Source organism: Alosa sapidissima, chromosome 23 (genome assembly GCF_018492685.1).
Source record: "Alosa sapidissima isolate fAloSap1 chromosome 23, fAloSap1.pri, whole genome shotgun sequence".
In the NCBI taxonomy this organism is placed as follows: Eukaryota; Metazoa; Chordata; class Actinopteri; order Clupeiformes; family Clupeidae; genus Alosa; species Alosa sapidissima.
In genome coordinates this window covers 3020614-3035740 of record NC_055979.1, presented here as the reverse complement: position 1 = coordinate 3035740, position 15127 = coordinate 3020614, and the positions used below count along the sequence as shown (strand labels likewise).

General features: G+C 47.3%; 1 protein-coding gene across 4 annotated transcripts in view; it reads left to right on the top strand.

The window, feature by feature from the left end:
* The window catches only part of pcdh17 (protocadherin 17), a 68292-nt gene extending 56604 nt beyond the window's left edge, over window positions 1-11688 (top strand). For all 4 annotated transcript variants that reach the window (XM_042081545.1, XM_042081544.1, XM_042081543.1 and 1 more), the window contains exon 5: window positions 9244-11688. In XM_042081545.1, coding sequence (XP_041937479.1) covers window positions 9244-9974 — 731 coding nt within the window. In that variant the 3' untranslated portion in view covers window positions 9975-11688. The remainder of the gene's footprint in view (window positions 1-9243) is intronic.
* Window positions 11689-15127: the final 3439 nt, after the last annotated feature.

Here is a 15127-nt window from a genome sequence, read left to right as displayed (position 1 = left end):
AAGTCTCCAGCTGATCAAGCTCTTTTGGTTTTTTAGTAGTGCTGTAGAGCGGATGACATTCATTGTCCAAGATGTTGATCAGTTTGTTTAGGGTCCTTTTGTCAGATATTGAAGTGATTTAAGAAGCAGTTGGAACACAGTAAAGCAGAAACATTTGCACTTGATCTCCCAGTCAATGACAAAAAGCCATAAAAGACCTACCGGTCTGTTCAGGTTACAGACAAATGTGATGCCTTAAGGACGGCACATAAGAATTAGGAACATGGGGTATTATTGAGAGGTGCCGTTTCAGTTGTAAACTGTTGTAGTGTGGCGTGTGTAGTGTTGGTGTGTTTCTATGCTAGCATGTCTCTGTACCAGCACGGCTAGCCCAGCGTGTTCCTGGCAGTGGGTGTGGGGGCTTGGGCGGAGGGCTGCTGGTTAGCGGTGTGGCCCTGTAATCCATTAGCACGTGGTGATGGTGGCAGTGCCAGCTCAAGTGGCGCTGTTTGCCGCAGACAGCGTGGCTTGATGACAGCGTGGCGTCACCTTGATGTTGTAATGAGGGCGTGCGAGCGAGGCTTGGCCGTGCGCAGCGTCGCGCTGAGATCAAAGAAGACACTCGTCTCCGGTGCTTCTCCATGCTGGCCTTCAAACTGCACCACATGTCCCCCCAAGAGGGCCTCTAAAAAGACAGAAATACGCAGCACAAAAGGCTCAGGATTTACACACTCATTCACACACACACACACACACACACACACACACACACACACACACACACACACACGCTTACACATACACGCACACTCATCTATTTAAATGACAATGTGTTATTAATACATGCATTAGATTCATTAATGTGGAAGATGCTGATTAACAAAAGCGACTCACAAGTATGCAACACAAGCAAACCCCTTAAGAATGCAACAAAAGCATGTACACATAGTGTCTACATATATTCACACTAATAGAACAACAGCATGCACACATAGTGTCTACATATATTCACACATATAGAACAACAGCATGCACACATAGTGTCTACATATATTCACACATATATAACAACAGCATGTACACATAGTAAATATATATATATATATATATATATATATATATATATATATATATATATATATATATATATATACAATATTAAGGTAAGGTAAACACACAACACACTTCTTGAGATGGAAAAAGTCTAGCGATCCATGAAACTTTATCCACCCCCACCCTCTCTCTTTGAGCTTGTGTGGCTGAAGGTTAGTGTGGACTGAGCTTGTGTGGCTGAAGGTTAGTGTGGACTTGGGTAAAGGGCAGGGTTTGCTCCCCGCAGGGCGGCTCTTAGAGTCCTGTGTCCACACCTCCCCAGTACAACAGAGTCACTATCTGGACCAGTGCTCCTGGACTGGGACTAATGGTTACACTTGGTCAGCACTTTTGTTCCCTTTCTTGTTCTTTTTCTCTCTCGCTCTCCCTCTATCACATGCTCTTTTCTTAACTGCCCATTGACTTCAATACAGAAAACTGGGCTCCATAAAAGACATTGATTTTGTGTGATATGTTTCTTTTTTCCTTTCTTTCTTTCTATCCTCCGTCCTGCATTCCTTCATGCCCTGGCCTTTTTTGTTGTTTGCGGTCCTGATTCATTTCCCCCCAGGGGGGTCTTTGAACACTTAGCCCGGCGTTAGCCACCCGCTGGTAGGCCCAGAGCACCCAGGGCGAGAAGCGTTTGATCAAGAGACAGCCAGGCGTTTTTAGCTTGCTTAGCTTAACACTGCCACGTACCTCTGCTCCTCACGTACACACGCACACAAAGACACAGACACACACACACATGTCCACTCTCTCACACACACATAAATGCACCCACGACATATGCAAATCCACAGCAATTCAAAGACAGACAGTCCGTCCACCTCCGCTACCCCCTCCTCATCAGTGTTTGTTCCCTGGTCCTGCTGATACAAAAGGCCCACAGTTGTGACGTCCATCGCAGTGGCACTTTGCCGGTTCACCGGTCAAACGAGGTGACAGAGGCGAGGCTTAGAGCCAGCGCCATCATGCCCAGGACTCAGTGGAACCTGCTCACCTACCAGGGCAAGTGGACCTGAACTCAGTCGGGGCCCAGCCAAGCAAGGGTGTGCTCATCTCATTCATCTTCTGAAGGGCTGTGGTGCACAGCTACCAAGGCAGGATTATCACAGGCAAAACAAACAACGTGCAACTGAGATGCTTTGCTGCTTTCAGCTCCATAGATGTGTGATACGCTATTAGGTCAATGGATGGAGCTCTCCATGGTGCTGAAAAATTGAGACATCATCTGGCCTAGCGCTATGGTTAATGTACCTTTACTTCTCTCTCTCTCTCTCTCTCTCCTTTTCCTGCTCTCTCATCCCTCTCTCTCACACACATACACAGTACTACTTTAACACATCGTGCTAATTTCGGTGCAAATCTCAGCCTCCACTAAGGATCATTAGTTTAAGAATGTATATGTTGTGCACATATAAATAAAGCATTAAAGCTGAGCTCCAGTCAGTTGGACCTGGAGCAGGAGTCTCCCTGCTGCTGCTGGCTGTGGAGCGCCTCCGCCTCCGAGCCTCCGAGGTCCTCGTGTTTAGGCAAGTCTCAGCAAGACAGGATCCTTCCAGCAGGGAACACGTCTGTCCGGCAGCGTGCGTTGGGGCCGTGTTAATGTCCTGTCAGTGAAGGATTAATACTCTCATCCCCTCCCTCCCACCCCTCCCCCCCCCCCCCCTCCATGTCATATCCTCCCCCCTCTGCCTCACTCCCACCCCAATTAAGTAGCCATTCTGCATGATGTGCATTGCGTGCCCCCCTGTCAGGCATTAAGGGAGATAATGGGTGATTTATTTGGATCATGATGCCCTCTCATCCCCACCTCACCCCCACCCCACCCTGCCAAGCCCAAACCCCTCCCGGGTTAACAGGTGCGGCCACAGCCTGTCGCCATCGCCCGTGGAAAGTTTGCAGCTGCCACCCAATCCGCCCTCAGGGGGGACATCATTACCCTCACACACACACACACACACACACACACACACACACACACACACACACACACACTCCTCCTGCTGCCTTGCCCCCCCCTTCACCATCTTCCCAACTGAGCCCCAGTATGCCAGGACACAGGTGTAAACTCATTGATGCCAGCCAGGCACCTCTACACACACACAGACACACAGACACACATACACACACTCCAAGCACCTACAGGCTAGGCTACATCCCATAGTTAGAAACTGCATTAGCTGTGTTCTAATTAATAACATAACAACATTCCATGCAGGCTTACTGCTGAAAAAGCTATTCCAAATGTAAATAGCTGGTCCCATTGAGATCCCAGTGTCCCGCCGAGCATTCGTGTCCTTTATCTAACATGCTCTTTGTGCTGCCAAGTGAAGTGCATGTGGCACTCGAGTGTGTTAAGGTCCGGCGCAGCAACTGTAGCGCAGTCCTGCAGCAGTGGACCCCCAGCAGAACGCCGCAGTGGACCTCCGGCCCTCAGATGAGCTCGCGCTAAACAGCTGAAATCCTGTTAGGGGTACCTCGTCATGCAAGCTTGTTTTAGAGCACTGCAGCCACAGGATAAACTCTCTCTCTTTCTCTCTCTCTCTCTCTCTCTTTCATTCTCTCTCTCTCTCTCTTTCTCTCTCACACACACACTCACACACACGTACACAAACAGACGTGCGGGTCCCGGTGCAAGCAGGTCGTTAGTCACAGCGCGGGGTGACGGAGCACAACGGGATCGTCGTGACAACAGGAGGAGAGGCAGGGCGGGAGTCCAGAGGAGAGAGAGGCGGGGTTGTTTTGGGAAATCAAGCCATCCTTCATCCTAAGACAGCCCAGAGGGAGAGAGAGGAAGACAGAGAGAGGCTGAGAGCTGGAAAGTGTGTGTGTCTGTGTGTATGTGTGTATGTGACCGTGTGTGTGTGTGTGTGTGTGAGTGTGTGTGTTTGTGGCAGATATAGAGGGTGAGAGGGAGAAAGAGAGAGAGAACAATAAATCCACTTCCTCATGAAGCATTTTTAAATGGCAGAGGAGGTAAACAAGGCTCTTGGTGTCGGTGGTAGATCCCCAGGAATTGAAAGATTTGGAAGGTGCAGAGGGAAGAGCTTTGCATGCAGTTATGTGCATACACACACACATGTTTGTGTGTGTGTGTGTGTGAGCTGGTGTATTTCTGTGTGTATTCATCGGCCCCTGAGGTACTGTGTTAAGGTGTGCAGTTACAAAGAGCTCCTGTGTAATGAAGGAAATGTAATCTCAGCACTGTGTGTGGGTGTGTGTGTATGTGTGTGTGTGTGTGTGCTTCTGTGTGTGTAATCTAGCAGAACACTGAAGTACCACTGACCCCTAAGCAGGATATCTCTCTCTCTCTCTCTCTCTCTCTCTCTCTCTCTCTGTGTGTGTGTGCACTCTGAGTTATTTCTCCTGTGTACCAGCCTCAGCAGCATCCCATAATAAAGCGTCTCCCTGACAGCCCCTGTGCTCATCGGAGGCTCCAGCCGGCTCCTCATTGTCATCAACCTTTTATGGAGCCTCTCCTCGCACGCTTATTTATTTACTTGGCACAATGCACCGACATTGCTCACCACACAGGACAGTGTGTGTGTGTGTGTGTGTGTGTGTGTGTGTGTGTGTGTGTGTGTGTGTGTGTTTAAAGTAGGGTGCAAAATGAAATGGAAAGACAGAGAGATGGATGGAGAGAGTGAGAGACACTGGAAGGGGGAATGAGAGAGAGAGGGAGAGAGGGCTGACGGCCAAACAGAGTGGGGGGCCTGAGCCGATTGCAGCGTGGCATTGTGGGATACGGTGATGGGATTGGGGCGGGTGGTAGTTGTGGCGGCATGAAAAATGAGACGCTAATAAAAGATTTGGCAGGAGCTTAGTACTGTGTCTGTGTGTGTGTGTGTGTGTGTGTTTGTGTGTGTCTGTGTCTATATGTGTCTATATGTGTCTGTGTTTCCGTGTGTGTGTCTGTGCCTAAAAACACACCGTTGCCCTTGTTGCCTTTTTCTGTCAAACACACTCTCAAACATTCACACACATTGTCATTAACACGCATCCACACACATTCTCACAGCTTCACACACATTATCCTGTGAATCAGTGTGTGTATGTGTGAGTGATTATATGAACAAGTCTGGTTTGCGCTAGCAATTATTCATTCTCTCCTTCTCCCCCTTTCTCTTTCTCTCTCTGTCTGTATCTCTCTCTCTCTCTCTCTCTCTCTCTCTCTCTCTCTCTCTCTCTCTCTCTCTCTCTCTCTCTCATACACACACTCACACACACGTACACACACAACTTGGAGCAAATCAAATGTATAATACAAATAAAGCGCTTCCAAAACAAGACACTGCAGAGCTAGACCTCCTTGAGGGCTGGTCCTATGGAAACCCCTGTGGACCTGAGCTGGACTTGAATGGAGCTTGTTGGTTGGCGGGTCACGTGTGTCCAGAACTGATAGATCAGCACCACAACCAGCTCTAGATTTATGCGCCTGAGAGGCAAAAAAGGAACATTAGCATAAATAGTAAATAATTGTGCCACTACAGTAAGTGTGTGTACGTGTTTGGCGCGTGCTTGTGAATCAATGTGTGTGTGTGTGTGGGTTGGTGTGGGTGTGGGTGGTTGTGTGGGTGGGGGTTATGTGCATGTGAGTCATTATGTGTGTATGTGTGAGTGATTATACAGTGTATAAAAGTGTGTGTGAGAGAGAGAGAGAGAGAGAGAGAGAGAGAGAGAGAGTGTATATGTGCACACACACACACGTCTTGTTTATGCTCATTACGGCATGATGAATCCTCAGACAGCGGATGAATGGCCTTTGTCAGCATCACACGTCACCCTGATCGTCATGGCCCTTGTGCACTCTGCTCAAGGTCGTGCATGCATCTTTAGCCCAGGCAGGAGTAATCTATCCCAGACTTGGTTCCCCTCCACCGGCCACAGAGAGTGGTGTCTGCATGGATTATTTATGCCTTCATATCGGAAGGGACGAGTGTGAGGGAGGAAAAGGCAGAGAGAGGATGCAGACGAAACCTTGTGTGTGTGTCCGTGTGTGTGTGTGTGCATGTCCGTGTGTGTGGGTGTGTGTGTGTGTGTGTGTGCATGTCCGTGTGTGTGTGTGTGTGTGTGTGTGTGTGTGCATGTCCGTGTGTGTGGGTGTGTGTGTGTGTGCATGTCCGTGTGTGTGTGTGTGTGCATGTCCGTGTGTGTGGGGGTGTGTGTGTGCATGTCCGTGTGTGTGCATGTCCGTGTGTGTGGGGGTGTGTGTGCATGTCCGTGTGTGTGTGTGTGTGTTCGCAACATGACCTTGTGGGTGAGGAGTCCCTTCCCCTCTCTCTCTTTCTCTCTCTCTCCCTCTCCCTCTCTCTTTCTCTTTCTCGACACACATACACACACACACACACACACACTTCACTCTGCTGTCATGCTTGTGCTGTAGATCTAATAATGTCTATGATCTTGATTTAGCTCTAGAAACTGAAGTGTACATGCGTGTGTGTGTGTGTGTGTGTGTGTGTGTGTGTGTGTGTGTGTGTGTGTGTGTGTGTGTGTGTGTGTGTGTGTGTTTAGAGACAGAGCGAGAAAGAGAGAGGAAGACAGGTGCTGTATATCATAGACCAAACTGCTCTACCACCACCTACTTTCAATAAGACCGTGCAGCATCCCTAAATGTCAACCCTCCTTTGTCTCCTTCTCTTTCCATCTCTCCTCTTTCTCTCTCCCTCTCCTTTTCTGTAGCCCCTCAGTCATTTCACATCTTCGGCACTTCTAAGCAGGCCCTTGGGCAATCTGCACTGACCTGTGACACGCACACAAAAACACTCTCACACACACACACACACTTTCAAGTCTTCACACACACAAGTACACACCCCCAGCAGTTCAATAGAGATCAACCAGCTGTGACATTGCCTGAGCACCTACCCACCTACACACACTCAGTCACACACATACACACACACACATACACACAGTCTCACACACACACGCACACACACACACACACACATACACACACACACACACACACACACACACACACACACACACACACACACAGAGATAGATGCAGAGATACCTGTCACCTTGCTAGAGCTAACTGCCACTGCCACCGTCCTCTCATGTCATGTTAGCCCATCAGTTAATCTGTTGGAGTCTGGAGGAGCAGTGAGTCAATCTTCACACACACACACACACACACACACACACACACACACACACACACACACACACACACACACACAGACACACACACACTCCAAAATAGTTTCTCTGTCCTTCTGTGCACCCCTTTACATAAAGACAGCATCTGAAGCACGCAGCTTCTAAAACCTGTCATTTCTTCCCCATCTCCTTCCCCATTCTCATTCTGTGGTGCTCCACACTGGACGTTTGTGCACAGCCCCGACTCTTGTCCTGTCATAACGCCAGAGGCCAGGCTTTGGTCTCTCTCTCTCTCTCTCTCTCTCTCTCTCTCTCTCTCTCTGTCTGTCTTGCTCTCTTCTTCATCTTCTTCTTCTTTTGCGGTCGCCGCGGCAACAATGGAAGTTCACGGCGGTGTGGAGCGGCTCGTTTTTCACCCCACCTTCCTTGGCCTTTGGAGCTGTCGCCGTGGCGAGCATGATTAATGATGATAATAAGGTCACACACTAATCGTTTGTTTCCGCGCGGAGACCGTGTATTGTGGCAGCCCCCCGACACGCCACTCTCTTCTACATGGGCTCCACCTCCAGAGGCCCACTTTCTGGATCTTGTGTGTGTGTGTGTGTGTGTGTGTGTGTGTGTGTGTGTGTGTGTGTGTGTGTGTGTGTGTGTGTGCTTCTCACTTGAGCTAAACATAACTTAACAAAATACAGCAAGATGTCAGGCTGACAGTGGTTTTGCATGTATGAAAGACCCTTCACAATGAGAAATGGTGTTGTCTGTGTGTGTGTGTGTGAGAGAGAGAGAGAGAAAGAGAGAGCATGTGCAAACAGACAACACAAATTCAAGGCAGTTCATGCCAGTGTCTCACACAGGCACTTTGATATCAAACAAGCAAATAAACAAATAAATAAACACACATGGTGAAATAAATAAATAAATAAATAAACATAAATAAACATATTAACAAACCCAAATAAGAGAGCAGGGAGAGGCCTCACAGCAGATGAGCCCTTTAATTAAAGGGAGAGGCAGAGAGACGAGGGGAGAGTGGGAGCTTCTCACTCATTTCTCCTCATCAGCAGTAGTTGCAACCATTTTGCAATAACTATCATCGCATATATTATTAACATTTCATATGTTTTACTAAGACATCATTGAATGTGGTTCTGGCATGCAAAGATGACTGAAGCCCGGAAGTGTGTGTGTGTGTGTGTGTGTGTGTGTGTGTGTGTGTGTGTGTGTGTGTGTGCTTATAGTACATATCTTTGTGCTTCCCACAGCTCAGTGACTGAAGTCTCACTTTACTTAACAACTTTGAACACTTTTATTTGCAGGGGCACAGCTGTGCCTCTTCACCTCCACTCTCCCCATCCTCTGTCAGCCCTTTCACTCTTTCTTTCCCTTCTCCTGAAAAAGGTGGAGTTGTGTGCAGCCCCCACCCCCCACACACTCACACAAACACACACACACACACCTTTTTTTCCCCTAGTCCTGGATCCATTTGACACACCATCAAAAAAAACTAACCGGCATAATCCGGAATGTGGTCTCTTCAGAGCCGAGATGAAAGCGTCACAAACAGAAAATTGCACAAGGCGCTTGGCTGCATTGGAGGCTGGGCTGCCTCGGGAGGGCTTCAAAGCCCAGTGACATAAATTTATGATAGCGGAGCGGCCCTTTTGCCAAAAGTGAGCCGTTGTTGTTTTCCTGGCCGAGGCTCAGGCCATTCCCTTGATCAGGGCCCTGGAAAGGGGGAAAAAATACAAAACTCAGTCAACCAGCTGGTACCCCCAACTCCCCTGAAACGCACAAACAGCTTTTATATAATTGCATAGTGTGTCTGTGTGTGTGTGTGTGTGTGTGTGTGTTTTTATCACATTGTCTTTCGTTGTTGTTGTTTTCTTTATCTTATTATGTTCTTTATGGTGTTGTAAGTCCATACAGAAATATGTTGCTTTTAGCTTTAAAAGAAGAATACCCTAAAATAACCAACTCTCTCTCTCTCTCTCTCTCTCTCTCTCTCTCTCTCTCTCTCTCTCTCTCTTCTGCTGTTCTCTCTCTTTTGTCCTGGTGCAGCTACTGAGGAAGAGTGTGTGAACTGCACAGAAGAGTGCCGTGTGCTGGGCCACTCGGACCGCTGTTGGATGCCCCAGTTCCCAGCGGGCTCCCAGGCCGAGGGCTCCGACTACCGCACCAACGTCTTCGTCCCCGCCGGGATGGAGTCTGTCGCCGTGGAGACGGAGACCTACGAGACCATCAACCCCAACGGCAAGAAGACCTTCTGCACGTTTGGCAAGGAGCGGCGCGACCACACCATCCTGGTGGCCAACGTCAAGCCCTACCTGAAGGCCAAGCGCGCGCTCAGCCCTCTCCTCCAGGAGGTGCCCTCGGCCTCCTGCAGTCCCACCAAGGGCTGCTGCGTGTCCACCTCCTCCCCGCTGTCCTCCTCCAGCTCCTCAGTGACCTGCAAGGCCCCAGGGGACGGCGCCGAGGGCCTGCCCAGCACCAGCCACCACCACCACCACCACCAGCAGCTGGGCCCCGAGGGCCAGTACCTGTCGCCCAGCAAGCACGGCCGCGAGCACCAGGGGGCCAGCACTGACCCAGTGGCCAAGGTGCTGGCCGAGGCACGCTCCCGGATAAGCCAGGAGGTGGGCATGGAGGAAGGCATGGCTGGGGTGGTCAGTGTGGGGGTCGGGGGCGAGAGGGGTGGCCGGGATGGCATGGACGCCGACCAGGTGGTGCGCGACATCGACAAACTGCTGCAGGACTGTCGCACCAACGAGAGCACCCCTGTCAGGAAGTGAGGTGGGCGCCGCATGTCGGGCCGCGGTACGGACACTACTGAAGCCATGTTTCATTTTCTCTCAAAAGAAAAATGAAAAGGAAAAAAGAGAAAGGGATCACAGAACTGGACAGAGATATGGGAGAACACGAGCGGAATTTTCAACGGACAAAGTCTACAAAGAGACAAGACTATTTTCCCTCGGGTAAAGGACTCCACCAAAGGCACACACTGCAGTGGGCTTGTGGGGATGCTCATCCACCTTACACACACACACACACACACACCCCCCCCGCCCCCCACACTCCCCACCCCACCCCAGCAGAGGACAAACAACATCTCCACTGCCTCAGAAAGGTTTTAGAAACGAAAAAAACCTGAAAGGTTTTAATGCGGGAGGAGGGAGAAAACCTGGAGAACACACTTACGGACAGGAGCTGTTGTTGTGACTGTCTGCTCTGCTCAGTTGGGGCCAAGGGGGACAACACACACACAACACACACGCCAACAACGGCTCCTTTTGTTGCAAGCTTTTTCTTCAAAGTGCCCACCAGCTCAGAACTGTTCCTCTGCCGTATGTATGTGTGTGTGTTTGTGTGTGTGTGTGTGTGGGAGAGAGAGAGAGAGAAAGAGAGAGAGAGACTCTGCAAAAGACTGCTCGGTCATAGGAGACGGGCATAGCCTGACTACACCCTTTTGTGGACTCTGCCAGTCGCATCCAAGTGTGGAGGTGATCCGACTACACACGTCTAGAGCTACCCAGACCCAGAGACCGAAACACACACGCACACACCGAAACACACACACACACACACACACACACACACACAGACACACACACTTCCTTTACTGTAAACACGCTATCTTTTTCTGACTTTGTAATATCAGTGTTTGAAGTGCAAATGATATCTGGACACACAAAAACAGTTGGGGGCTTAACTTTGGTGGGGGTGGGGGGATAATCGGTTGGAGGTGTGTTCTGAGCAGTGGGGTTGGGGGTTGGGGTTTCAAATGAAATGTAACCATTTTTCAGCCATCATTTCTAGTCACGTGTGTATACTGTGTTTTCTCTGCCCTTCTATGTGTGCAAAGCCGACATAACAGAACATTCCAGTCAGTCTTGAGTCTATCGTGTGAAATACTTCATTACCATGAGCTACTTGTTCTTCGCGCACCATGGCAGCATACCTGTCCAACATTAAACAAAAGGCAATCACAATCCTGTATATTAGGGACATATTTCCTTGACTGTGAAAAGATATATCTATATATACATATAGATAAATATATATATATATATATGAACTTATACTGTATAGTGCCCAGATATTAACAAAATATTTATACATTTTGTAAAAAAAGAGTCAAAAGAAAAAAGGAAATCCAGCACACAAGCAGGATGGACATTTGGAGGGTGAAAAGTGTGTTGAAATTGATTTGCAGTTTATGGTAAGCTATTTATTTAAGAAACTGCTGTGGACACTGCTACCGCCTTCATAACGAAAACAAAAAAAGATTCAAAAAACGAGAAAAAAGGAAATGTCCCTTCACATGATCACTTATACACTATATCATTCAATGTGTAAAATGTGTCTGATTCAATGTGTTTACATCCAAATATGACATATTTTTTATTGATTTTACTGCAATTTCTGTGCATATGAGCCAAATTGTTACGTGTACAAGAGCTATATTGTGTATTTTATTAAATTAATATATAGTTGTGTTGCAATATACATGGGCTTATATTGTACTTGGCAACTGTTGCCTTAGCTGCCATCAAACTCTGTGAGTTTACTTTTTTGGGGTGTGTCTATACTATCCTTTTCTATCCTATCCTGGCCCTGCGGCCTCCCTCTCTTGAGCTGTCTCTTTTCTAAAGCCTGCTCACATGAGCGCAGACTCTCACCCAAACTGCAGATTTACACTGGACACAGTCACCACCACCTTGAGGTCAACAGAAAACCATTCGCCACGGCTTTTTCGCTTGGAGCACCTTCACGCCACAAACAGGGCAGCTATATTTTTAGACGATGACCTCTTGGAATTTTCAATCTGTCTCTATCCGTCCGTCCGTCCGTCTGTCTTTCTTTCCTTCTTTCTTTCTGCTCTGTTCTTTGTTGTGTTTTTTGTCATCTTGGTCTCAGATACCTGCCATTTGTAAAGCAAATCATTGATGACCTGCCTTACTTGTTCTTAGGAGAACTGTCATTGTGACTGTAGAGCTTCTGACTTTGGGGAGACAATGCGGAGGATGCTTCTGAAGAATGTGCTCTTTCCCTTTTGTACATAAGGACCAAAAGAGAGAGAGAGAGAAAGTGGTTCCTCTTGAGCAGTTCAGTGTATCTCATCTGTATTTGTTCTTCGTCGCTGCGCGCCACTGTGTGAAATGTGACAAGCGCGATGGTGAGTTTTGAAAAGTCGCTGCTTTCTTTTTCAAGATCTGCTGAGTGTTCACGCTCATCCACACAAACCGACCACACACACACACACACATACAAACCCCAGCCCATTCAGTCCCATTGACGCTGAAGCAGAATTTAAATGATCCAGCTCCAAAGAACATAGCTGTGACTGGAAAACAGCCTTCTGCATTCACCTTCAGCTCCTTTTCATATCAAAATGTCAAATGCAGTACTTTTCGGTAATCAGGACAAAATTGTTCTTTCACTCCAAAATACGTTACAAAGAAAAAGAGAGTGTGTGTGTGTGTGTGTTGATGTGTGTGGGTGGGTGCTTGTGTGCTCGTGTGTATGCAGTAAGCCCATTTCCTTACACTTGAAAGGAAAAGAGACGAGTGGAGAGCCGTGTCCAAGTGGCCATAAGACTTGTCCTGACAGTCCAGTCAGTCTGCATGTTGACTTGTCTCTATGCAACCTCCACACTCATCCAGTGGTTAAACACACAGACACACACACACACACACTTTCCATCTGCACCCCCAGCTTCCAGACAAATCATCAATCAAAAGAAAGAATTAAATATATCCACTTCCACACCAAAATGTCATTTTCACAGAACATGAATAAGAGTGATAAAAAAAGAAACGCACACGTTTTGGCTCAGAGCTGATAAGAGAAATGCCTGTGTGTTTATTTATTTATTTCTTTATTTATCTCCCCCTGTTTTCCCTGGGTGCAACTTTTTGTTTATTTGTTTGTTTTTATTCTGAGCACACAGGAGCATACAGAGGGCTCTGCCGTTTGCCTAGCCATCCTCCTTTCTCTCTGAGCAGTGTGTGTTTATCAATGCACTAGCAGATATGAAGACTTGCAGCAGAGAAAGGAAGACGGGCCTCTGTGTTTCAGTGTCTAAATTAGTTTTTGCTCTCCTTATTTCCTAAAATGACAAGCGACATTTCTGACAAGATCAACACACCAGCAGGAAATAATGAAAAGAGTGTATTCACTGTGTGTGTGTGATCCCACACACACTTTGAAATGATGCAGTGCATTTTAATAGGTTTCATGTAAATGAACTACATGAAGCTACAAGGAGGGTTTTTTTTACCTGAAATCTTCAGCTCAAAACTCAAATCCAAACAGATTACTTGTCTGTCAGTGTTCGTCATTCTTTGAGTTCCCCCCCCCTCAGCTTGTCTTTGTGTTTAAGTGCAAGTGAGAGTATGCAAAACATTTCATCACAAACCAGTTGCTTGCTTTAGCGTTTGTTATAGCATATCGCATAGTGTTTTTTATAGACCTTGGCTTTGGTGCCTCTTCAGTACCTTCAGTAATGCACACAGAGTCCAAGTAAGGACCATTTTGAGAGCTGCCCCTGGCAAATGCCTGCTAATAAGCAAGGGCCATTCTTGTTAAGGCTATCACCTGTGTGATGGAGAAGAGACTACTAAAGTCCAGAAATCTTTTGACTAACCACACACATGTCCACACACACACACACACACCGCCTCCATCCTGGGAACTGAACTGAGGGAGCGTGGTACTCACCGAACTGCACACATAAACAGATGAGGCTTTGTGCTACACTGGGTGTTGGTTTAAAAGGAAATCTGCATTGTATGAGTAACTGCTTTTGTCTAAAGGCTATGTTTCAATGTGATATATCTGGATAAAAAGAATAAAACTACAAAAAAAGTTAGAAATTGTTTCTGTCACCGCTGGCCTCCTGTGTGTGTGTGTGTGTGTGTGTGTGTGTGTGTGTGTGTGTGTGTGTGTGTGTGTGTATCTGTGTGTGTGTGTGTGTATCTGTGTGAGTGTGTGTGTGCGTGTGCGTGTGTGTGTGTGTGTGTGTGTGTGTGTGTTAGCTTCTCCATCGATGTCAGCAGCATGTGGTTTGTGTGCTTTCAGCCCTAGGCAGACAACAAGATCTAACAAGATTAAAGGGGTGTTACAACCCCCTCAAACTTCAAACAGATATCTCCATCACATTATGTGTTAGCCGCTCATTTGTTCGCACAGTTGAGAGAAAATCACACACAATTAATTTCTTTACCCAGTTTGCAAATGGGGGTGCATGGTTAAAGGAAATTTGTGGCATTTTGTGTGGTTTGTCTCTTTTTCGAAGGCCCTGCTGTTGTTTTTTCTCCCATCAGTGTACACGACAACATTTTTAAAGTTTCGCTCTAGGCAAACGATTCTTAATTTGCCTCATTAGTTCACATTCCCACCACACAAAAAGATTAAAGCCTGTGTTTGGCTAGGAGGCATGTTCTGTCGCAGCTGATTGGCTGAACTGAGTGTTCCGTCGCCACGGCAGCCATCTCATCACTGTTGGTTCCCCGCTCTGTAGTACCTGCAGCAACAGTGGCCCAGAAGGACTATTTTATCAGAAGAGTGACAAGCCCCATGACGCATTTGGTTTGTTTGTTGATTCAGACTTTTCTGAGACATGCACGGCATATTCTCTGTAGACTAAAAAAATGAACAGAAGTCCATAAACTGCTGTGGCAGTGCGGTGGTTCAACGAGACATGGAGCCCAGTTCTCCCATTTTGCCATTGGCAACATGTTAGAACATAAAACACTTTAGCCTCTTGATTTTAAAAAGCTGTTTTTTTTGGGGAGCCCACTTAATATAAAACACACCACAAATCTCTGTTTACTGATTCACCGATCCATACTGTTTATCATATACATACATATGGACATAGCTTTCCTCAAATTGGCTCTTGCCAATTAAGCTTTTCCAAAGAAATCCATAGTGCATCTTGCAA